At 38.8% G+C, this 27074-nt stretch overlaps 1 protein-coding gene across 1 annotated transcript; it reads right to left on the bottom strand.

Moving 5' to 3' along the window:
- Positions 1 to 3276: 3276 nt before the first annotated feature.
- On the bottom strand, positions 3277 to 4264 carry LOC115685721 (uncharacterized). Its single transcript, XM_056305010.1, has 2 exons — positions 3908 to 4264; positions 3277 to 3831 (listed from the first exon to the last, which is right to left on the bottom strand). Exons 1-2 carry the CDS (start codon positions 4262 to 4264, stop codon positions 3277 to 3279), a joined length of 912 nt encoding a protein of 303 aa, XP_056160985.1.
- Between the last annotated feature and the right edge of the window lie 22810 nt (positions 4265 to 27074).

Raw genomic sequence — 27074 nt, forward strand, 5'->3', positions numbered from 1 at the left:
GGGAAAAAAATCAATGATACATTGAGGGGAATGAGACTTAAGCCAATTAAGGAAAATCAATAGTGACGGTACTTCAACCTATGTGATTGGCAATCCCATCAATTATGTTCATATGGGTAAGAACAAGTCGCTTGTTAATCTAGTAATGTACTATTAAAAATTATCCCTCATAAGGTGAGAATAGTGCAATACTACAATAAAAGAGAGGTTGAGCTAAGCTCAATGAATTCCATCAACATTAGTGGTGGTGTATCAAATTGCGGAATACACTTGATGAAATCATCTATGTAAGTGTGAAGTGTGGCTGCTCCTATGAGCACTTATGAATAAAATAAGCATGTGCATGGCCTATTAGTGCAAAACCGCGTTGAACAACAAAATTTATGAGGGTCTAATGTAAATGGTGAAAATTATAATCTATGCAAGAAATTCTTAGTTCATAGAACTTTTAAACTTCACCAATGATTTCGTGAAGTATATTCCATTCTTTCTAAGTCTGATTCATACGTACTAATTCCGATGTATTACATTAAGTTTAACCCAACATTTTTTATTTCCTTTCTTTTTAAAAACCTTTGAAATATGTGGGTGATTATTTGATATTTCAACTGTTTTGAAAATCTTAAAGCCATTATTTTGTAATGGTTTGTAACATTTGATTTGATTTGTTTCTTAATTAACCCTCTCCTTCATTTGCCTATAAAGACAATATCCAAATCACAATCAAAACATACCAAAAACAAAAATTTCTCTTTTTCCTTTCCATTTATTTGTTGAGTTTTATATATAACATTATTGTTATTGTTCACTCTATTTATTCTGTGCAGAGTAAAGAGGAAGATTTGTTATATTTTGGAGGATAGCTGCTAGAACCTGTTGCATCGAGTATCATACTTTGAAGGCCAGAATTATCCTAAGGACTCTACTTGCACGCCTCATTTATTTTTTATTTTTTATCTTTTCTAACATATTTTTCCAACAAATAGTCTCCCAGAGTTCTCTTTATGGAAGAGCTCCTCTCTAACCCTCTTGTTTAGCCCTAACTAGTGACATTTCCTTTTGTTCCTGCTTCATTCCTGGGTTCCCAGAACATTGCAACGAACATGGAAGGGAAGATGCTGCGGAAGCTCGATTAGCCCTTCTCTGCAGAAAATTAAGTAGGCTTTGGTCAGATGTGGATGTGCCTGTGATAAACGGTGTCGTATCCTGGGAAAAAAATAAGTGAATGTCGTCTTACACTATTTGGGAAACTCTAACAAACCCTAACATCAATTTTTAAGCATTCCAAAACACAATGAGGAATGCTCGGAGATTAGCTTCGGTCACCTGTTCGCAAGTGGAAGCTGTTTCACATTTAAATCAGAAAATGAGAAGAATTGTATTCTGGAAGCTGGTCTATGGTGATTCGCTAATCAGCTGTTAATTCTTAACCATGGTAACTTTATACACCGTCTCAGTACTATGAATTTACTCACTGTGCTTTTTGGGTTCAAATACATGGGCTCCCTTATGAATGGTTCTTGGAAGAAACAATGCTAAGGGCCTTTTAGTAACACTCTTATTTTTCTATTACTCTGTTATTTTGTTTCTCGGAACAGAAAAAGAACCGCAAACTTTCGCGATAAGTTTTAGGACACCCAATGCAATTATCCCAAAGAAAAATGTTTTCTTCCCCAAACACACACCTCAGACCACCTCTACAGGTCGTGAATCTCGCAACTCGAAGGAGTAGCCGACGAGAGATCGAGCCGCTTACAGTCCACCCCAACGCAGCTGCTTTCCACGTTTCAGCACCAGGCCAGCTCATTACCGTGGTCGTATATTGCAACCAGCCATCCTTAGCAGGTCAGGCGAAGTAGCCACAACTCCGGCGGGCGTGCCTCCTTGACGTTCCCTGCTCGCTGTACGGCCTGGCCATGACGCTCCTCCGTACCAGCACTCCTGGTGTCTCCTTGCGCCAGTTTCCTTCACGATCGCAGCTGCAGCAAGCCACCACGACCAGTCGTCTCTGCCACTGCTGTCCCGAGACCCCACCATGACTTGCTGTCCAGCCAAGGCACGATCTTTGACGATGATCACCCGCCAAGGAGCTTCCCGCAACGACCATGACGATCTGTACCTGCACCGATTCTCAATAGTTCTTTGTCGATCACTAAGCCAAGCACCCATAATGAAGACTTCGCTGGATTACTTTGCAAGAAAGCTCACGACAATCATATCCACTTGACGACACTGAGAGATCAACATAGAGCGAGAGAAAAAAAATATATTTTTGAACCATAGCAGAATCTCGCCCATCAGTTTCCTTGCACGTCTTTTTCTGACATGCTCACGAAACTCCGCCGCGCCATCACCGAGAGGCCCGAGGAGCAATCGATGAGTCCTCACAGCGAGGACCAGCACCGGCGGTAGCTGTCCATGATCCAACGTCCGCCAGTCAGATTTAGGAAGCAAATCATCAAACTAGGTAATTATCCGGTCTAAGATCTAAATCACATATTTTATTGCCTAACTAGTGCTCTCAATATCTAGTGTTGCATATTTTGAGTGATAGCCATCTCCCAATTTGGAAACTTTCCTAATTAGCAATGCGCCCATAATCAGTAACTCAATCTCCAAGACTGCGTTTGGTCGTCGGGATTTCTGGTCAGGATAGGATTGGATAGGCTAGGATAAGAAATCCAGGGATTTGGCCATACCTATCCATTGTTTGGTGAACTGCGGATTTAAAGTTGGATATTCTCATATCATATCCTATCCTGCGTTTGGTAGAAACTGTATATCAATATAAAGAACATATATGCCCCTACGTGATGCTCATGAAAATTGTCATCATCATCTTTATGTTTGCCCCCATGAACTTGAAGCCTTTTCCATACACAACCAAGCAGAGGTTGCAATCTAAGGAAAATAGAGCGCCCACTCCGAGGAAACCTTTTCATGTGTAACAGCACAAGATCCGTCAGAATAATGAACAAGTTTTTCTTGGCGTTATCTTAGCGAGCTGACCCTCTCCAATCTATACTGACTTTCACCGCTGAATATCTTGCCTAAGAAGGCAGTGGCGAATGAGCATAAAGAAAAAGAACCGAGCAAAAAAATAATAATATGAAAGCAAGGGTACGATGAGACTACAACAACAACTATGAATAAAGCTCCAAACTTCACAAGAAACAACACATTCCAAAAACTAAAGGATTCCAATAAATAGTAAAATCAACATTGTTCGATGTTGTTCATTGTCTAAAAAACAGCAAAAAGAGACTACACACGACATTACTCTTCTATCATCTCTTGGAGAAGCATGTCCACAAATGCCTTCCTGTCATCTCCTTGAAATCCAAAAAAAAGATGAATATTCTCAGGATCTTTCACAATTTTTCTGCACAATTTTATTCTGTCCATGGTATCTAGAGACATCTTAAGAAGCTCTTCGTTGATTTTTCTCTTGTCATCATCCAAATCTTTAGCATGTCCGATACGGCTAGCAATCATCGCCATCCTCTCTTTAGCTTTTTCCATAAAAGAGCCAAAAGTGCTTGCAATTTCAACTAACCCAGCAGCCCACTTGTCACTTGCTTTAGCCCTTTTTCTTCTTGAAGAATCAGTAACATTTTGCATTTGAGAAGATGATAGTGGCGGTAAGTTTTGATTTGCACCAGTAGTAGCCACGTCATAATGATTCTCACTTTCTTCATCATCTACGGCCTCATGAGCTTCTGAAGGGTCTTCAATGAGATTTCCCTTGGCACGGTCTTTTCCAAGTACAGTTGCTAGTCGATCATATTGAGGGAAGGACTTTCCTCTCAAAGAAGCAGCTCCTGGATAGGCCTACAAAGAAAATATATTGTTTTTTTAAAAAAGAAACAAGTTGTAAAGAAGAAAAATGAGAAGAAGTAACACTAACCTTGCAATATTTTTGCCAACTATCTTCCGAATGAATATCAACGGAATGTTTTTCGTGATCCCATCCAAAGCCACTTTGATCCTTCAAGTCATAAATCTGATTATACAACTTTTTCAAGTTTCTCATTTTCGACTCAATATGAGGATTACCCTTAATGCCAGAACCAGGAAACTTTTCTTCAAACCACTTCTCTAACATAATCATGTAACCATTCTTGAAGCCGTTATCGACTTTCATTCCTCGCGCAACTAGTTCTTCAAGACTATCTAGAAGTGCATTTTCTTCATTTATTGTCCATACACGTCGGTCTCTCTTTGTTCCCCTTCCTTGGGTTTGACTAAAATCGCTGCCTTCCATTCCTAAACATCTCATTGCAATTTTACAAAATTTAATGATAGATGATAGCACGGTAGAGAAAATTTAATGATAAAAACAGCATAGTATTAAAAATTTAAAATGATATAGCCAGAATTCAAACATTACATAAGGAATATTTTTCTCCATGATGACAAATCAGCACCATATTATACATGTCTAATAGCAATGGAAACAAAAACATCTTACAAAACAAGCCTTACAATAATTAGAAATAAATGAGACAAGGACTAATGTCAAATAAGGCGACTCCTCCATGTCCTCGACTTGCATTCCACTCATTAAACATTTGTATTGCCAAATTTTGCCTCCATGTTGTCCAATGATCCGATGGCTCAAGAACATTAATTGTTTGCACATCTTCAATGGTGTTAGCAACTTCATCTAATTGTGCCTCAATTGGATCAATAGCCATTTCTCTTCTTATCAAGTTGTGTATAAGGCAACAAGCTATAATAATTCGACCTTGCGTTCTAATTGGATAAAAAGATGGACTCCTAAGAATAGCCTACCGTAACTTTAGTAGACCGAAGCATCTTTCTATGACATTTCTAGCTTGAGAATGCTTCATGTTGAAGTACTCCTCAGGGGAATTTGGCATAGAACCTTCTCTCCACTCGGATAGGTGGTTTCGAGTACTTCTATAAGGAGCAAGAAAGCCCTCCCCATTTGTGTATCCGGCATCGACAAGATAATAATTACCTAATAACAAATGATAACATTATTAATTGTCTTAGAATCGTCAAAACCTACACGTTAAATAATGTAACATATTGATAAGGGCTTATCTTACCAACGGGAATCTTCAGACCATTGGGTTTAACTAAAGCATCTCGAAGCACTCTAGAATCCGCTGCTGAGCCTTCCCATCCAGGTAAAACGTATATGAATCTCATGTCACGTGAGCAAACTTTGGAACACGTACCCTAATGTATGTGCCATCTAATGCTCCTAAGCAACCCTAGAAACATGAAATTAATAGAATAACCTTATGTTTAAAGTATTAAATTAATCCATGTAATAGCAAAGCAAACATACCTTAAACCATTTCCATCTCTCGTCGGTACATTCCTCTGGAACTGGTTCAGGTGACACAAGAAGCACACTATGCATTCTTATCACAGCACTTAAAACTAAGTTAAAATACCTACTTATTGTCTCCCCAGACCTCATAAATCTAAACTTGATAACACGATTTTTCACATGATGGGCAAGTATATGTAGGAACATTGCCACTTGTTCTTCTATAGTCACAATTCCATCTTCTTTTAACCCACCAATTGTACGTGCCAACTCGCATAGTAGAGTAAATGTATGTCTATCCATTCTAAGTTGTTCCACACAATTCAAGTCACTATTGTTAATGAGGCGATCAAGGTGATCTAAACGAGCTTGCCTTTTAAAAAATGTGCGATCCTTCAATATATGTTTACGGTAGTGCCTTTCAGCAGCTGTGGATGCCACAATCATATACATCATACACAAAAGCAACATCTGCAGGTTCATCTCCTCTAATATCAAAATGCTAAAAATTTCCTCTCTCTCATCGTGATCCATTTCTAATAAAGGAAAAAAAAACAATAACATTAGGCAAATACTAACTAGTAGGTTAGAACATTGACAAAATCTGTCATATTCACCAAATATTAAGTGCTTTTGGATAGAAATGTCTCATTAGTTTAGCTGCTTGCAATGCAAAACAATGCTATAGCTTTTATCATAGAAATGGAGCTAGTTTTTGCACATAAGAGAACCAGAATAGCTACAATACTACTCCCCATAAATCAAAACAGTGACTGCTTCTACTTTGCTTTTCTTTATAGTCCTATCAATCATGTTATATTCTGAAAACCCACACATCAAACTCTATTTAAAATATAGCCTTCTTATCTCGATGAAACATTATCCCAACTAGCTGCAAAATAACTCTTTCCTTAAATTCTCACATAATTTGGTTGTCAAACAGCAATGTTTTCTTTGGCAACTAAAAATTTTACTCTAACAAGATCAAACATTGCTGCCTCGTGAAAAGAGAACTCAACGGATTAGTTTTCACAAGTTCTCTTGCAGGAGAACAAACACGAAACTCAAAGCCAACCACCACCCGAGAGAGAAAAAAGAAAGAGGAACATGATAAAGAACTCTCATCATCTAAAAGCACTCAAAACTCACACAGCACGCAGACACGATATCCACGACATGGAGCCCAGCGAAGGACTCGTTTACGACAACTTCGTCGTTCGATTACCGGTTAACAAAGAATGAAAATTATAAACCCAAACTACTGAAAAAAAATTGTAGAAGCAAGCTGTAGACGATCATGGATGAATACATACCTTCGCAAATTGCAGAAGCAAGCTGTAGCGTGGGTGAAGGAGTGCGTGAATGAAGGGGTAGGGTTTCTAAAAATTAGCTTTTATATGATGGATAAGAGAAATCCTATCCGACCTTATCCTACCCCCCCTCCCCTCGGATTTTTTAATTCGGGTTATATCCCTTCTATATCCGACATTATACTATCCAGGACACCTACCAAACACAAGATAGGATAAAACATATCCTATCCCGAGTTTTATACGGACAACCAAACGCAACCTAAGACTTTATGGATTTGCACGGAAAATTGATAATTTGATCTTTAAGCGCTAAGATTATGTTATCGATTTTATTTGCTACAAAATTTGACTAGAGTGAACATTTGTTGCCATCTTTATTTTTATCTTGTTTGCTTTGGTGCTTATCTCGTGCTTATAGATTTTTTAGATAACATTCCATGATAGATAGATTTAGTCATTTGTTGACACCTAATTGGTGAACAATTTAGAATAAACTGCATATAAAATTAAATAATAATCTTTAACCTCTAAACAAAAGTATTAAAATTAAATTCATAGCATATAGTTTTAGGAGCATATAGTTTAATTCATTAATTTCATTTTAACTGGATCAGCGGTGGTGAACGGACCTAAATTAGTTGAGCGGACTTGGCTCACACAACAGATGAGATTGGGCCAGCATAAAGGGGGAGATAGCTGAAATTTTTAGCCCATAAATAAAGGGTATTGAGCTTTAATTAAGTTGGGTTTAGCCTATAAAGTTAATAGACCTTGAGTTTAATTAGAATAAGCCTTGAATTGGTCAAGCCTGTCATTAATTGAGCCCATAAGGAGTAAAATTTCGGCCAGCCCATGTCCATATAAGGCTTGGCCGAGAATCACAAAGGGATGGACCAAATTTAACCCAACTCAATCTACTTTCAGCCTATCATGAGCCTAACTAGGGGTAGGCTTTAGGTTACTTGAGCCTGTTAGTCGTGAAAGGCAGAATATCAAAGCCTGATCAATTAACCTACGCTAAGCTCTATATAAACACACTTATGCCTCAATAATTGAGGTCGGCAATCAGAAACTCAGCATAATTCAGAGTACATGAGAGAAACATGGGAGGAAGAGAGGAAAAATGGAGAGAGAGAAAGAGAGAGAGGGAGGGTCACAGTTGAGCACCAGTCCCCGGCAATGCCTCCCTATCTCGGCCAGACTTGGCCCTTGGCTAAGCTCGGTCCCTGGCTGTGTTCACTACAAAAAAACAAGGATTTTGCGATGAAAATTTGCGACGAAAAATTTTTCGTCGGAAATTACCAACGACTTTTGCGACGAAAACTAAATTCGTCGGAAATTTCCGACGAAAATTTGCGACGAATAAATTTTCGTTGGAAATTTCCGACGAAAAGTTATTCGTCGGAAAATTCATCGGAAATTTCCGACGAATAATTCTTCGTCAGTAAAATTAGTCGGAAATTTCCGACAAAAAATTCTTCGTCGCAAAATTCGTCGGAATTTTGCGACAAAAAATTTCTGGTCGCAAAATTCGTCGGAAATTTGCAACGACAAATTTTTTGTTGGAAATTTCCGACGAATTTTTGCTGGGACGAATTGAAAAAATTTGTCACTACCGAACTTTCGACACGGAAAATAATTTTTATGATATCCATCCCCACTGATTCCTCATATCCCCCTCAATGTTCTTTCTCCCTCTCTCTTTCGTTTCTCTCGATTTACCCATCTGCGCACGCGCAAATCAATCTCGGTAAAGCTTTTCCGCCGGTAAGTGTCGTGGCTAATTTCATCATTGGATTTGTATTTTTTGGTGTTATTGAAATTTTTTTTTCCTCTTCCTTTCTGGTTTGGCCGGTCGCCGGAGACATCGTCGGCCATGAGGCGAGGTCCAGCGGCTTGGCCCTCGCCGACGCTAAGATGGGCTAGCCTCGCCATGGCCGGCGAGCTCGAGCTCGCCGGCCATGGCTAGCTCAGCCCTCGCCGGTGCCGGTGAGGGCTAGCGTTGCATGGCCTGACGGCGAGGGTTAGCCTCGCATGGACTGACGGCGAGGGCCGAGCTCGCTGACACTGGCGAGCGGGCCGAGCTCGCCCGCCATGGGGAGCTCGGCCCTCGCCGGCACTGGCGAGCTGGCCCACGCCGGCACTAGCGAGCTGGCCCACGTCGGCACTAGCGAGCTGGCCGAGCTCGCCGGCCATGGCGAGCTGGCCCTCGCCGGCACGGGGCGAGCTCGGCCCTCGCCAGTGCCGGCGAGGGCCAAGCTCGCCCAAAACTTGCCCAGGCGAGCTCGACGGTCATGGCGAGCTCGCCGGTCGCCGGTGACCAGACCGGCGACCGGCCAAGAAGAATGAAAAAAAAATAAAAAGAAAAGGAAAAGAAAAAGAAAGAGAAAAAAATAGAAAATAATTACCAAAGCATCTTAAGTAATTTGTTTTTATTTTATGTACGTGTCCATTTGAAGGTTTCGCAATTCAAGTGATCGTTGCAATTCTCATCAAATTGACCACTTTCTGCTGCAAAGATTTCAGTCAAATACTTGGTAAGTCTTCTTGACATGGTAATTTTTTCATGTTTTTCAATATGAAAGTAATTGTTTCGTTAAAAACGAAATTTAAATTTTTAGAAATTTATGGTTTTAATTAACAATGTTAAACAATAGATATGATATTTTTTATATTTTATGAGAATTTTTTAATTTTTATACAGACACAATGTAAAGAGATAGGGGTTGGATGTATAATAAGAACTTACCTGGACGTCGAGGATTGACCGATGAGTTTCGTATCGGGTTGGAACTATTTTTGGACTTTGCTAGTAGTAAATATGAGTTCATGGATGGAAATAAGTTAAGGTGTCCATGTAAAAAGTACAGTAATGGAAAATTTCAAGACGTTGATACAGTTAGAGAACATCTTTGTAGATTTGGGTTTACTCCGAACTACTATAATTGGACTTGCCATGGTGAACCATTTATATCTGATGACGGATATCGAAAAAACGATCAATTTTTAGTTGGGGAAGAATGTAGCTATTATGACCAATTGGACCCATACCAGAGGATGGTGTTTGATGAAGCCAGTCATAATTTTGTTTCAGAATCGAATCATGCAAGTACTAGTTTTACTCCTACACTTGAACAAGTTGGAACTAGTCATGCATCACAATTGGAAGAGGCAGGAGTTACAGGTTTTGATGAGAATGTGTCTGATCGAACTTTTCAATCTAATCAGTTCTGGGATGTATTGAAAACAGCAGATGAACCTTTATGGGCAGGTTGTGACAACCACACGAAGGTATCGTGATGACAGAAAGCTGTTAAATATCAAAGCGAGCATAATGTGTACGTGGATTGCTTCAACTCTTTTGTTGAAGTAATGCGGGAAACAATGCCTCATGATAACATCATGCCAAGTGACTTTTACGATATGAAAAAGCTAGTGGATGACTTAGGTCTTCCAGTTGTAAGAATTGATGTATGTAGTAGGGGTTGTATGTTATATTGGAGAGATGATGAAAATGCAGAATCTTGCAAATTCTGCAGCCAACCTAGGTACAAGATTAACAGGAGGCAGGGTCGTAATTAGAAGCGTAAACCATATAAGCAAATGTTTTACTTGCCCTTAATCCCCAGGTTACAAAGGCTTTATGCGTCTCAAGCCACTGCTGAACACATGACTTGGCATGCAAATCATGAAACAGAAGAGGGTCTAATGTATCATCCTCCATATGCAGAGGCATGGAAACATTTTGATAGAACATACCCCGAGTTTGCGATAAAGCCTCGAAATATCAGGTTAGGTCTGTGTGCTGATGGATTTGCCCCATTTGGGAAATCAGGAAAAAGTTATTCATGTTGGCCAGTTATCTTAACTCCGTACAATCTTCCACCCGGTATGTGCATGAAGACACCTTATATGTTTTTGACATTGATCATGACTGGCCCGCAAAATCCGAAAAAGTTGATAGATGTTTATATGCAACCATTGATTGAAGAGTTACAACGGCTATGGGATGAAGGTGTCCCTACGTATGACGTTTCTACCGATCAAACATTTGTAATGAAGGTTGCTCTTCTTTGGACGATAAATGACTTTCCAGCTTATGGAATGTTATCTGGATGGAGTACAGCTGGGATCTTAGGATGTCCGATATGTATGGAGAGATCAAAGTCATTCCGATTAAAGCACGGTAAGAAGCCCAGCTATTTTGACTGTCATAGGCAATTTTTGCCGCTAAAGCATACGTTCAGAAGGAATAAAAAAGAGTTTTTCAAGAATAGGATCGAAAGAACACATCCACCATTGAGGTTGACTGGTGATTAAATTTGGGAGCGAGTGCAGGAGTTTCCAACGGTTGTTGAAAACCCTCACGGCACAACTATTGGGTACGGAAGTACACATAAGTGGACTAAACGCGGTATATTTTGGGATCTACCATATTGGAAGGCCCATCTTATTCATCATAATCTTGACGTCATGCACATAGAGAAGAACGTTTTCGATAATGTCATAAATACTATTATGGATGTCACTGGAAAAACAAAAGACAACTTGAACGCAAGAAAAGATATGAGGGATATTTGCGATCGGCCAACACTAGATGTGGATGCAAGCAGCAGGGGACCAAAATCAAAAGCAGTTTATACATTGGACAAGGAGCAGAGACGAGTCGTTTGTCAATGGTTGAAATCGGTGCGATTTCCTGATGGATATGCTTCGAATCTAGGGAGATGCGTTGATTTGAATGAATGCAAGTTGACAGGTCTGAAGAGTCATGATTGTCACGTATTTATGGAAAGACTAATTCCAATAGCCTTCAAGGAACTTCTACCAAACTTTGTTTGGGGCGCCATTACAGAGTTAAGTAATTTCCTGCATGATATTTGCTCAACAGCGTTGAAAGCATCACACATGGAGAAACTAGAGAGAGATATTCCAATTATTCTTTGCAACTTAGAAAGGATATTTCCTCCATCGTTCTTTGATTCAATGGAGCATCTCTTAGTTCACTTGCCTTATGAGGCCAAAGTTGCAGGTCCCGTCCAATTTCGATGGATGTATCCATTTGAGAGGTAAGTTTTTTGTTAAATAAATTTGAAATTACTTCATTATATATTATGTTCCGATAATTTTTTTTTCTATTGTAACTAGGTTCTTATATCATTTGAAGAAAAAAGTGAAGAATAAGGCATGTGTCGAAGCTTCAATTTGTAATGCATATATTGTGGAAGAAGTGACAACATTTGCATCATACTATTTTGAGCCGCACGTGCAGTGCAAGAGGCGGAGAGCAGGAAGAAATGATGAGGGCGCTATTGATCCCAATTGCAAATCATTCTCTATTTTCAATTATTTGGGTCGACCAAGCGGCGCAAGTAAGTTTCGGCACTTAACAGGTGAAGAAAAGCAGGCAGCCCATACATATATTTTACTGAACTGTCCAGAAGTTGAGCCATACTTCAAGTAAGTGTACATTTGTAAGTATATGTATTGTGTGTCAAACATTTGCTAATATATAAATGGTATTTGTTGATAGGATTTTCCAAAATTCAATGTTTGGACTACCACCAAATGAGTTTGACCGTTTGTGCAAGAAATAATTTGCAACATGGTTCACAACATATGTAAGTTGTATGTGGACGAAATTCAAGTTATTTGAATTTTTTATACATCATATATTAAAATATATATTATTGACATTGCGTATGTGACCTTAGATTCACAGTAATCATGATCATGCGACAGAGCAATGATTGCTATATCATCTGGCGTGGGGTCCAAAGTCCAGAGTACAAACTTGGCCAGCATATTTCATAAACGGGTATAATTTTCACACTCGAAAATATGGAATGGGAAAAGCCACAATGAATAGTGGTGTGTGTGTTCAGTCATCCAATGGTGGCAGTTCGAAAGATGATTTTTATGGCTTATTGGATGAAATCGTAGAGATAGAGTACCATGGACCATTAATTTTGCGGGTTGTGCTATTTAAGTGCATGTGGTTCGACCCCGTCAAAGGAATGAACGTGCATACGAAGTTTAATTTGGTTGAAATAAATCACAAGAAAAGATATATGAAATATGAACCATTTGTCTTGGCACAACAAGCAATTCAAGTATATTATACATCATATCCTAGTTTGAAACGTGACAAAGCCGATTGGTGGGCTGTATGTAAAACCAAAGCACGAAAAAAAATCGAGGAACACTGGAAGGACACAGCATATCAACAAGAGAAAGTTCGTCACACGATTGAAACTGATGAATATACCATTCCAACTTTACGAGATCCATGTGGAGCGATGATCGATGTGGATCCAACTGAAATTCGCGAATCAAATTTTGAAGTTGGTACAGAACTTGATTATGAGACAGAGGATGAAGATGATGCGCATGAAGAAGATGAAGACGAAGACGAAGACGAAGACGAAGACGAAGCTGAAGACGAAGATGAAGATGAAGATGAAGAATATGATTTTTGAAACTTTTTACTATTTATGTGCAATTATTATTATTATTGAGACATGTGTTTTTTTTCTCATAAATTTTTGTTATTGTTGTTGTCGTAATTATTATCGTTGTTGTCATCGTTGTTGTTATAATTAGAATTCGTGGCTAATTAGCTTCAGATTTAGCGACGGAATTGAAATAGCCGGGAAAAATATTAGAATTTTCAAATTCATGGGAAAATTCCTTGGAAATTTCCCACGAATTTAAAATTCGTTGGAAAATTCGTTGGAAATTTCCCACGAATTTTCCAACGAATTTCGAATTCTTGACAAAATATTACACTATAGACTATTGCGTTGGAAAATTCGTGGGAAATTTCCAACGAATTTAAAATTCGTGGGAGATTTCCCACGAATTTAAAATTCGTTGGAAATTTCCCACGAACTTAAAATTCGTTGGAAATTTCCCACGAATTTTCCAACGAATCTCAAATTCTTGACAAAATATTGCACTATAAACTATGTCGTTGGAAAATTCGTGGGAAATTTCCCACGAATTTTCCAACGAATTGCAAATTCTTGACAAAATATTGCACTATACACTATGTCGTTGGAAAATTCGTGGGAAATTTCCCACGAATTATAAATTCGTTGGAAATTTCCCACGAATTTTCCAACGAATTTCGAATTCTTGACAAAATATTACACTATAGACTATTGTGTTGGAAAATTCGTGGGAAATTTCCCACAAATTTTCCAACGAATCTCAAATTCTTGACAAAATATTGCACTATAAACTATGTCGTTGGAAAATTCGTGGGAAATTTCCCACAAATTTCAAATTCTTGACAAAATATTGCACTATACACTATGTCGTTGGAAATTTCCCACGAATTTAAATTTCCCACGAACTTAAAATTCGTGGGAAATTTCCCACGAACTTAAAATTCGTGGGAAATTTCCCACGAACTTAAAATTCGTTGGAAATTTCCCACGACTTTAAAATTCGTGGGTAATTTCCAACGAGCATACGATTCGTTGGAAATTTCCCACGAATTTAAAATTCGTTGGAAATTTCCCACGAACTTAAAATTCGTGGGAAATTTCCCACGAATTTTCCAACGACATAGTCTATAGTGCAATATTTTGTCAAGAAAATCGTGCAATATTTTTCCACGAATTTTCCCACGAAAATCGTCTACCGGCAAATATTTTGCCACGAATTTTGCCACGAATTTCAAATTCTTTGTAAAATATTGCACTATAGACTACTTTCGTTGGAAAATTCGTGGGAAATTTCCCACGAATTTAAAATTCGTTGGAAATTTCCCACGAAATTAAAATTCGTTGGAAATTACGAATTTAAAATTTTCGGAAAAATGGCGAACTAATTTGAAATTTGTTGGAAAACTCGTTGAAAATTTCCCACGAATTTAAAATTCGTTGGAAATTTCCAACGAGTTTTCCCACGAAAATAGTCAATAATGCAATATTTCCAACGAATTTCAAATTTTCGGCAATGGCGGACTAATTTGAAATTCGTGGGAAAATTCGTTGGAAATTTCCAACGCATTTTCAACGAAATTTCCAACGAATTTTAAATTCGTTGGAAATATTACACTATAGTCTATTTTCGCCGAGACTTCATTTTTGTTGCAAAAACACCATCGCCACAAATCTCCTCATCGCCATCCTCATCGCCGTCCTCCTCGCCATTGCCGCCTTTGCCGTCCACATCGCCGTCGACTTCGCCCAGCCCGGTAGGTAATCCTAAACTATTCCTTGAATAAAATGGTGTCGCGGATTGGCTGTGAGGGGGTCGCGGGGGTCGTCGCGGAGTTGGCCGGAGTGGGGGTCGCGGCGGAGTTGGCCGGTGGGGGGGTGGCTCGCCGAGTTGGCCGGAGGCCGTGGGTCGCAGCCGAGGGGGCCGGAGGGGGTTGCGGGAGTGCGGCCATGGGGGGGGTCGCGGGCGACTGGCCGTGGGGGTCATCGGCGAGCTGGCCGTGGGGGTCGCCGGTGAGCTGGCCGGGGTGGTCGCGAGCGGTGGCCGTGGGGGGTCACCGGCGAGCCAGCCGTGGGGAGTTTGCCGGCGAGCTGGCCGTGGGGGTTTCGCCGGCGAGCTGGCCGTGGGGGGGGGTAGCCGAGCGAGTTGGCCGTGGGGAGGGGGTCGCCGGTGAGCTCGCCGGAGGGGGGGGTCGCCGGAGGGGGGGTGGCCGGCGACCTCGCCGGAGGGGGGGCTTGCGGCCGTGATTCCGGCATGGTTGTCGATTTTTTTTTAATGATTTTTGTGCTAACATATAAACTTAGGTAAAATAAAGCTTAAAAATGGAACAAATTAATGTGTTGCATTCGTGGCAAATTTACTTGTTGAACGTAATTTATGATCTTTTTTCTAGGTCTGTACTAGAACTTTGCGAAATAACATATTTCGGGCATAAATTTGTACAAATGTGGCATCAGAGTTGATACTTGTTGTAATTCGTTCTGCACATTTAATATGCTTCATTTTATTTTTCGTGGAATCTGATGTGGTCCAAATTTCAATAGGTTGCTTCGACGAGGGCCAAAGATTGCTATTTATCTGAGGCAATAGTCGGTTTGTTTCAATTTGTCGAGTTTATTTATTGTTCTCTGAAACAAAAATGGTAAGCAAAATGAATAACGTCATTTTCAGTCCCTAATACATGTTCTTATTTTTAAATATATTTGTCTAACCTTTTTACTTGTCAGTTTAAACGTGGAGGTCTCATGCGTGGTTCGGGTTCACAAAGAAGATTAGCCCCTTCCGCTGCCTCATCCCCGACCCTGTCCTCTTCCCCTGCCCCTGCCCTTTCATGTAACCCTCAACCACAACATGTTCATGGACAACACGAACACATTGGCCCATCCTCCGACCCTCAACAACATATTAGGGTAGAACCTTGGGACATGCGAATTGAATTTACTTCAGTTCCATCTCCGATTCCATCTCCTTCGGTTCCACTTTCTTCTTCAGTGCAACACTCGAATGATGAAGAAGATACCCGATTTATTATATGTCCATGTGGAGATTCGTAAGTACTTCATTTTTTATGTATATATAAATTATTGATGTAAATAAAATTCTCCGTGTTGCGAATTATCCGTATGCTTCATTGTCTCATTGTCCATATTATTATAACATGTTTTCAGATTCACAGATTCTACGCATGTTGTGAGGGAACTTAATAAAATAGTCAATAACTGTTGGATGGGCCAGTTTATTACTTTCAGTAGCGCTCCCGCAGAAGTAAAGACTTTGTGGTGGAATGAGTTCAAGGTTAGTGTTGTTTTTCTTCACAAACTAAGTTCGGTGTAGCATACTGATGGTCAATAATGAATTTTGTCACGAATTGTTTGGTACATTGTAATGGATATGTGACATGTGACCCTAGTGGATAACTTTTAGTTGCTTTTCTATTGGTTGTAGCGTAAGTTCATGTGGGATGAAATGGAAGAGGATGAGATTAGAAGAATTTTCAAGAAGAAAATCGGTGATGACATGCGATATGTGATAAATAGAGCGAAGAGAAGAAAAGAAAAGCCGACCTTTTTTACAACTGACAATTGGACGGAAATTACGAGAACATGGGAAACTGAGAAGCATAAGCAAATGTGTGAACGGAACAAGAAGAATCGAGCTTCTAGTTCTAATGATGGGTCTGCGTCTGCCACATATGCTGGAGGCTCTATCAGCATCGGGGAGCATAAAAGAAGAATGGTAAGTCTATTTATACATGTCAGTGCATTTAATTCAATGATTACTCATTTATACATGACAGAACCCACTTTTACAGCTACATTTGAACGCACATTCCAAAAAAAGGATAAGACATGGACTGGCGCTCGAGCAAAGGTTATTAAGGTATGTAAGGTTATAGTTCGAACTTTATGGATACTAGAATGAAAATCATGAATGTTTTTAATATTTATGGTAATATATATGCATTTATTTTATTTCCATCTATAATGTTAATATAGGAAAAATATGATGAACTTTTAATGAGCACTGCTAGTGGTGATGGCGGTGATGGTGGTGATGGTGGTGGTGGTGATGGTGGTGATGGTGGTGGTGGTGATGGTGGTGGTGGTGGTGATGGTGTTGCCGTGTCTGAGCCATCGGTTGATAATATGGCATTATGGGTGGAGGCAGCGGGTGGGATGAAGGGAGGAAAAATATTTGGGATGGGATCATTGTCAAGGATGTACAAAACGAAGGTTGCTGCAACTTCATCCTCCAATGTAGCTGTTTCAAGGAGGACACGACATGAGGATCATATAACCCAAGAATTGAGCCAACTGAAACAGTTGCTTGTACAGAAGGACGAAGAAATGAAGCATTTACTTGGACAGAAGGACGAACAAATAAGGGTGATGCAACAACAAATGCAAATTGTCATGCGACATCTCGACATCGATCGCAATGAGGTTCCTCCTCTATCTCATATTAATCCAATTGATGATGGGTATAATGCTGAGCCACACAATGATGCGGCGATTGGTGATGATGATGATGCTGATGATTTTATTGTCAGTCCTTTTTAGTTCATTCTCGAGTACCAAAGCTGCCAACGTTTAATGGTTGTCCCGCGTTCTTTCAATGTTTTGAATGTATCACCCGATGCTCATTAGTGCTTAGCTGCCTCTTTGTATTATGAGATTGAATATCGAATATCATCATGTGAGACTTTGCAACTTATGCATTGTAGAAATTAATATTGCTTTCTTACCCAAAAAAAAAATTAATATTGCTAATAATTAGATTTAAAATCGAAATTGTCGCTAAACAAAATTCGTCGCAAACTTAGCGACGAATTTTGTCATGAATAGATTTCGTTGCAAATTACCAACGAAAATTGAAATTTTTTGTCGAAAAAATTCGTGATTTCTCACGGTTTTTGCAACGAATAATTAGCGACAAATTTTGCAACGAACTTTCCCACGAATTTTGTTTTCGTCGGAAATTACCAACGAAATTTGAAATTTTTTATCGGAAAAAAATCGAATTTCCAACGATTTTTGTAACGAATAATTAGCGCCAAATTTTGCAACGAATTTTCCCACGAATTTTGTTTTCGTAGGAAATTACCAACGAAAATTGAATTTTTTGTCGGAAAAAATATCGAATTTCCAATGATTTTTGCAACGAATAATTAGTGCCAAATTTTCCAACGAATTTTCCGACGAATTTATTTTTCGTCGGAAATTTCCAAAGAAAATTGTAATTTTTTGTCAGAAAAATTCGCCATTTCCCATGAATTTTTTTTTCATCGGAAATTACCAACGAAAATTGTAATTTTTGTTGGAAAAATTCGCGATTTCCAATGATTTTTGCAACGAATAATCAATGACGAATTTATATATGATTTTTCCAACGAATTTACCCACGAGTTTAATTTTCGTCGGAAATTATCAACGAAAATTGTAATTTTTTGTCGGAAAAATTCACGATTTTCCCACGAATTTTGTTTTCGTCGGAAATTACCAACAAAAATTGTAATTTTGGTTGGAAAAATTCGCGATTTCCAACTATTTTTGCAACGAATAATCAAGGACGAATTTATATACGATTTTTCCGACGAATTTACCCACGAGTTTAATTTTCGTCGGAAATTATCAACGAAAATTGTAATTTTTTGTCGGAAAAATTCACGATTTTCCCACGAATTTTGTTTTCGTCGGAAATTACCAACGAAAATTGTAATTTTTGTTGGAAAAATTCGCGATTTCCAACGATTTTTGCAACGAATAATCAAGGACGAATTTATATACGATTTTTCCAACGAATTTACCCACGAGTTTAGTTTTCGTCGGAAATTACCAACGAAAATTGTATTTTTTTGTCGGAAAAATTCGTGATTTTCCCACGAATTTTGTCTTCGTCGGAAATTACCAACGAAAATTGCAATTTTTTGTCGGAAAAATTCGCGGATTTCCCACGATTTTTGCAACGAATAATTACCAACGAATTGTTAGCGCGAATTTTGCCACGAAATTTTGCAACGAACTTTGCCACGAATAAATTTTCGTCGCAAATTACCAACGAAAATTCAAATTTTTTTCCGTCGCTAATTTCGTTGGAAATTTTTGTTCGTCGCTAATTTCGTTGGAAATTACCAACGAATTTTGCCACGACGTTTCCAACGAAGAATTAGCAACGAATTTTCCAACAAATTTTTTGCGTCGGAATTTACCAACGAAAAATTAAATTTTTTTTTTGGAAAAATTTCCAACGCCGCATTACCGAAGAATTTTTTTTTGTCGGAAATTCATTTTACCACGAATAATTACCAACGAATTTTCCAACGATATTCCAACGAACTTTCCAACGAATTTTCCAACTAATTTTGCCACGAATTTTGCCACGAATTTTCCATCGAATTTTCCAACGAATTTTCCAATGAATTTTTCCAACGAATTTTCCGACGAAAAAATTTCGTTGCTAATTACCAACGAAAATTTAAATTTTTCATTGGAAAAATTTGCGACGACGAATTTCCAACGAATTTTTTTTCGTCGGAAATTTCGTTGGAAATTCATTTTCCAACGAATTTTGCCAAATTTTTCGTTGGAAAACTCTTGTTTTTTTGTAGTGGTTGTTCCCTCGCCGACCACTCCAGCCACCATGCTCCTGGTCACGCCTAGATCTCAACCACGACATTGTTGCCCTAGCCGAGACACTCCAGCCACTTTGACTTGCAGCCTACTGGTACGAGCCGTTTCCTCAATGACGGCCACGTCCTTTACTGTTTGGTGATCATAGACCAGTCACGTTCTCCTCCCTCCGACGAGCCTGGTGCTGACCCAAGGCCATTGCCAATTTCCAGCTTGCACCACACCTATTCCAGCATCGATTTACAACCCACCGTGACGATGAGGCTACTCAAGATCTTTGCACCGAGAGCCTTTGTCCTTGCCTCACTACCAAGCCAAACTCGACTTTGTTACTGCTTCCCCGAGGCAACGATGCTATTGTCGCTGCCCGTGATGCGCTCAGACAAGCCCCACCACGAACTGGCAATGTTGTAGTCTTGCTTCCGGTCCTATGACAAGGAGCTACCACTATTCTGTTCCTCGAGCTGACCATCCCCCCGACGTCGCTGCTTTGCCACTTGCCGAGATTCCACCGCAACGACCCTTACCGTTCTAGCATTGCTGTTTCTTGGACCCAGCCCAGCAAGTCTCTCCTCAATTGAGCATTGCGAGCCCTACTGTCGGCCTCAACATTGGCCAGCTAGTGTTGGCCAACCATCGAAGCATCCATGAGAATCACCATCCACCACCACCACGAGAATCGCCATCCTCCGATCAACAAATTTGGAAGCAAATCTTCAAATTTGGTAAGCTTCATATCTAAATTTGAATATTTGTTTTTTTGTCTAATTTTATTATTCAATGTCTAATCAATGTTTTGAGTGATAGGCGCATCCCCAAATTAGGATATGTTTCCTAATTCGCAACCGCACATGATCTTTAATTCTATCTATAAGGCCTTAGATGGAATTATTGATTTCATGGGTTATCTTTAAAATTGGCAAAGCCGACACTATAAAGTCGCCTACTAAACTTGCGCAATGTGCGGAGTAATGATTTGGTGCCATAAGCTTTTTTTGATCGAGCTTTGGTGCATGTCGGAGTTTAAAAACGATCGCTTAAGTGTCGTAAGTTTTTTTTTTTGATCGGCTTAAGTCTGGTTAAAATTTTTGAAAAACGATCATTTAAGCTAAAATTTTGAAAAAGCTTGATCACTTAAGTGCCAATCTCCGACTCTAACCTCCGCGAGCCACGCTCCGGCTTCAGAAATTAATAAAAAAAAGCCACGTCGGATTTCTGACTTAAGTAATCGTTTTTCAAAAATTTTAGCACTTAAGTGATCGGTTTTCAAAAATTTTAGCACTAAAGTGATCCAAAAAAAACTTATGGCACCAAAGTGAGCGCCGTACACAAGTTATGGCACTTGTAGTGTTCTTTTGCCCTTTAAAATTGATACTTGGACCCTTGTTGATATGATGATGGTGAAATAGAGTGATTCTCAGAATCCCACATTAATGGTCGAGACAAAATAGCCTTCCTAAATAAGAGTGAGTGAAAGCCCTTCCAGATTGAAAGTCTATCATTTAGCATTTTCAAGATATTCACGTTGTGAGTGAAAATTGTCTTAATGACGATTCTACCCTGTGGAAATTTGGTGATGCAAGCATGGTAATACTATTATGTATAACCTTAATTGAGTTGATCAAACCCTTAATGAATGTCGTGACCTTCCTTGGGGTGCACCACCTAGGGGTTCGACTAATGGATTACTATGGTTAAACATAGCTTGGGCTCTCCCAAGCCTATACCAGTTCGCGACTTATAGTTCAAGTTCTTAACATGCAAATAATTTTTAATTTGGAGTCGCCACTAATCAGTCTGCGGTGGGTTAATTAGAAACCCAAATAAAGTATAAGGAGATATTCTTTATTCCTACGAACCAGAGATTATAGGTACGGGAACTTGGTTACGCTAAATTACTAACGCCCTTTCGGTACCTTTTCTTTTCATGAAAAGATTTGAGCAAGCAATTTGGATTCATTTTAACTTAGTCACTAACATGTGAGGTGACCATGCGGGTGCGCAATCCACCTAAGTAACACCCAATAATTAAAGCATTAAATAAATTGCGAGACAAGGATAATTACTTATCTCGAAACAACGTAAGCATCTACAATGTTAGCTAGAAAATCACATTGACATCCTAAAAATGATTTCTAATTAACATACAATTCCACTCAATTTTTTTTGGGTTTTCTCTTATTTAAAAGAAAAACTAACCTATATGCAATGCATGTAATGCGATTACTCTAAATGCAATGATGTACAAAATATGTCTATTCTAACATGACATGCGACTTTTAATTAAATAAACCTAAAATGCTAGCTATATGACATGAGACTTATGAATCTAATTTTATGTGACAGGCACATGATATACTTTTGTATTTTTTTAATTAAAATTCGTAATTAAAAATACCATTATTTAAACATGCAATTAGACAAAGTAAAGAAACCTAATCTATTCTAAAACATTTTTTTTGGTATTTTTTTATTAAATTAGGAATTGAAAATTGCCCTAAATAAACTATCAAGATTAGAATAATATCTAATCTAGACTAGGAAGTAATCTACGTTAAATCCTAATTTAAACTAGAATATAATTCTAATTTTATAGAATCAATTTAAACGAGACTTCTACCAAAACTATCCTAATCTATTGAAGGAAAGCAAAAAAAATTTATGCTAAACATTCAAAGTTATCTATCAAAAAGTCTATTCTAAACATAGCTAAACACCTATCATCAAATCATAGCCATGCAATCCGTAAAAATTATCTTATTTGTTTAAATTTGGAAACAGAATAAACTAGCGATCATATCCAAGCGGTTATAAATATTGATGAAAGGTTTTCCATTTGAAATTGGAAACTAGAATAAATTAACAATCGTATCCAAGTGGTTATGGATAGAATTGAAAATTTTCTACCGGGTATTGTATCTCGTGATTTGAGATCGGATTGCCATCCAATCACATTATTAAATATTCGAATATTTTACGGATGCGGTATACCATTCATAGATCAAATTAAGATTGCAATATCCACAAATTAGGCAATGACATATTTGAATTGATATCGGATAAAATTCTTACTTAATTTGTAAAAAACTTTTGAATTCGAACTCGACACCGGATCTGGTTTGCGGATTACGGGATTCAACGGCGGCGGTGGACGGTGGTGTGATCGGTGAGGCTCGCGGCTCGGCAAGGCTCACGGTGGTATCTTGGAATTGGACTCCCCAACTTTAGTGGTCAGCAAAGCAAAGGAGTGGTGGAACGTGGATAACCTGCAAGAAAGAAAAAAACAAACAATCTTTTTCTTCCGTCTTTTATTGGTCCTTTATGCCCCTCCCTCTCTTCGTATCTTGCATGGACTAATGGCTGGACTACACGCCAAGGGAACTTCAGGACGCTTGTGGAATTTTGGGCACGTTGCAACAAAACAAGCACCACAGGAGGAAGGAAGGGATTGGACTGGACACTCGTTGGCTTGACTAGTGCCAGGCTGGACTGGAGACTTGACGACAAAGAAGAGTCCCACCTACAGCGGCACGGGACCGTCAAGGGTAGCGCTAAGCTACTTCGTCGATGGCATCAAAGGATCCCAGTCTCGGGGACAGCAGATCGTGCGGAGCTTCGCAGCTTCGTCGTCGATGAGAAGGCGCTGAGTTGGGTCACTGTTTTATGGCAGCAGCAGCGGCAGGGATCGTCGTTGAGGCTCACGGCTAGCTAGCGTCGGTGTTGGGTGGCAGAGGTTCGCGAGCAAAGCACGACTAGGAGAAGCTAGGCTGCGGGCCCTCCTCTTCTCTCTTTTTTCTCTTTTGTTCTCACCTCCCACGACCTTTTTTGTGTTTCTTTGAATGGCCGTGTATGAATTGTGTGGCCTCCCCCCTTTTGATCGTGAACCTATGAGCCTTTATAGACAGTGCAATTAGAGTTTTAACTTTCCAATCTTCAAAGATCTTAAGAGATATACCTATTTCCCCAAAAGAAAACTTTTCTCTTATCGAATCTAATTATGATAATATCAAACGAAATTACCCAATTATTCAATATTTTCCACTTGGAATTTCAATTTTTGGCCTCTTATGATGTACATGGGCTTGGCCAAATTTTGTTTCACTTGTGGGGTTAGTCTGGATAATTCATTAAGTTCTGAGCCATTGACTCGAGTTCATCCGCTGCCGGTCCAATGCAAATACAATTATATGGGCCTAAGTACTAATTCAAATACTCCTAATTTATGTAAAATTTAACTAAATTTTTTTCTAGGGACCGGGATCGATCCCTAATTTTTATGCAATGAACGATTAAATGTATCGCCAAAATTTAGGTGTCAACAATGAACTTTGAAATATGATAGGTTGTCTATCTCCCTAATGAATCATGCATATTTTACTCTAATAGTGTCCGACAGGTAATGTTTCCTTGAAGACCAAAGAATTCATGATTTTCGAGTTGCTTTTCAAGCCTCGAGATTCATCTAAACATTCTTCTTTCTATAGGGAATCGACCTGGCAAGCTTTCGCACCCTAGAGTCCTCTTTTTGCACGACGAGCTTATGTAGCCCTAAAAATCTCATCGACCTAGCAAGCTTCCGTAGCATGGAGTCTTCTCATCGACCTGGCGAGCTTTTGTAGCCCAGAGTCCTCTTTTTGCATGGAGAAATTACGCATAGCCCAGAGTCTCTTCATCAACCTGGCGAGTTTTCGCAGTCCAGAGTTTTCTTCTTTGCACGACGAGCTTACATAGCGCAAAGCACCTTATCGACCAGGTCAGCTTCTGCAACCTAGAGTCTCTTCATTGACATGGCGTGCTTCTATAGCCTAGAGTCCCTCTTCATCGACACGGTGTGCTTCCATAGCCCGGAGTCCCATCTTCATCGACAAGGCGTGCTTCTGTAGCCCGGAATCCCTTCTACTTTCAAACAACAATGTAAAAGCATTCTTACCCTTTTTATTCATTCCTTACACTACATTTTCATTGCATTAGAAAAGGGTGTGGGTTCATTATGACCAATATCCCGACAAAAAAGATTCATTACATGCATTTACATGGTCAAAATTTAGGTATCATTTTGTCTTTGAATGAAACCTCCTCGAATTTCCCTTCAAAGAGAGATAGCTGTTGAAACCTAAATTTCCACAGCCCCATTAGTCTTTCATGCATAGAAAATAGGGATCAACCTCGGCCCCTAAACAAAAATATTAAGTTAAATTGCATATACTATTAGGAGCACTTCATTAGTAGTTTGCATATTAATTGGACTGACAACAGATGGACTTACCAGATAAAAGGCTCTAAATTTCATGTTAATACAGCCCATTATTTCATTAATGTGGCTGAAAATAAGCCCACAAGTATTTAAAGAGCCTAGCCCATAATTCAAGGTTAGGAACCAAGTAACCTAATTAACACTCTAAATTGGTGTATGTAGGTTTCACAAAGGGGGTTCCACATATTGAATACATGGTAGCCACAATTGAGAGACGACCAAAAGAGAGATAGAAAAGAGATGATTCTTCTGGAGGTCTTTGACCGCCACACTTTCGTGTTATATTTGGGCAGGTCACCCAAGATGGGCTGACGGCCCCTATGCCTCACAGATAGGCATACGTGAATTTCAAAGGTCGGAGTAGTTTTTTTTTTTTTTTTGTAACTTTCCACCATCTCATTCACTTTGTGGGAGGTTAATAAACTTCCCATGATTTGCTATATATAGGCATTTATTCTCCTCTATAAAATATGCAGAATACAAAACTTATTGTACGAAGGCTTCTATTGTTGCTTTGAGGAGGTAATTGGCATTTGTGTTGTGGAACAAGGATATTTTCCTTGTGATCATATTTCCACCATTGTGGAGTTGTAAATTCATCCATCAAGTGCTGCTGATTGAACCTATAAATCTTGTTGTTCTACAAGAGGTAAGTCAATATTTTAAGAATTTAGACTGTGTAATATAATCTAACATTAGTATCAGAGCTAGATTGGTTGTTTCCTAACATTATTATTGTTCGAGTATGATTGAAATTCGTATTTAAACTTGTTAGGAGTGTTAAATATGGAATATGTGGTTTCTTGAATGCTTGGATAGATTTTAATGGCAAGATTTTAGAACCTCAAATTTAGTGATTCCAAATTAAATTAATTAGTGGCCTGTAATAAGTATATGAAATGTGGGAAATTTTGTAGGCTAAGTCTCATTATAGCGAGAGAAATTTCAAACCCTAGCCCTAATCCCGTAACTTTTTGGTGAATTTTTTCTTGTGATGCAATGAGTTTCGTGTCTGTATGTTAGTATATCTTGTAGTGCTTGAAAAGCTTTCCAATGATATGTCAAACATAAAATTTCGTGTTGTGTAGAGAGAGACATAATGGTTTGAAGTTTGACGGCGTTTTTGTAAAAAACCGATGGCTGGAGGTGGAGGATGACCTATAAATGGTCAATCCCACTCTCGGCAGTTTTTATGGTCAGAGATTGTCGTTCACCCCTGGACTTCCGAACTCCCATTGAGATACCGTTTTTACCATTGTGTACTTTTCTTACTAATGGATAATATGCTCATATTTACATATTTGTGACTTGGATTATTTATTAAACATGTATATTATAGGATGATAACTGAATATATTTAATAGAATGCGATTATTGCATCATGTCATTAAATATTTGCTTATCAAATTTTATCATCCTTTCTAGTGGAAGCTCATAGATTAGTAGAATTTAGAGGAATTCTGACCTAGGACTTAAATTTTGTGCAAATTGAACAAAATTCATGATAGTAAGACAATTGTAATATGGAAGATGATTAGGAACAGAGTGAACTTTCAATTTAGTGTCTTTTGTCGAACTATCATTAATTTAGTTTTCTTTTGCCGCAAAAAAAATACATGTGTTAATGTGAAAAATGTGCTTGTATTAATTCTGCATTTACTATGTCAATGTGTAGTTTTCATTGATTATAGATTCGACATCTAAGACCTTTGTGCTTAACCTCAACAAGGGTGAGAAACGGAATGGTGACAATTTTGACATTTGGCAAGGAAAAATTTAGTACATCCTTAAAGACCAAGAGGCTTTAGAAACCCTAAACCACATCATGGTTGAAACTGAGCAACAAACTTCTTGTCAGTATAGAAGAGATCAAGAAGTTTATCAAGCTTGGAGAAAGAAAAATAGCATTGCTCGCATTGTGACATTCTGAATTTCGCATGCGACGTCAGATCATCATCTTAGTCGTCAGATCATCATCTTAGTCATCAGATGCAATCATCTGACGACAACTTACATATAAGTTTGTAATTCGCATGTGACATTTTGAATTTCGACCCACTTCTGGGATAAATGAAATGTGTATATTCTTCAATCAATTTGTAGTTAAATCTCGCCGGAACTGA

This window comes from Syzygium oleosum, unplaced genomic scaffold, assembly GCF_021117445.2.
Source record: "Syzygium oleosum isolate NSW1041296 unplaced genomic scaffold, Sole_v2.1 Sole_v2.34, whole genome shotgun sequence".
Classification (NCBI taxonomy): Eukaryota; Viridiplantae; Streptophyta; class Magnoliopsida; order Myrtales; family Myrtaceae; genus Syzygium; species Syzygium oleosum.

Coding starts and splice junctions, on each gene's coding strand:
- LOC115685721 (XM_056305010.1), bottom strand. CDS start 4,264: ATGGAAGGCAGCGATTTTAGTCAAACCCAAGGAAGGGGAACAAAGAGA. Junction 3,832..3,907: donor GTTGGCAAAAATATTGCAAG/GTTAGTGTTACT, acceptor TTTTCTTTGTAG/GCCTATCCAGGAGCTGCTTC.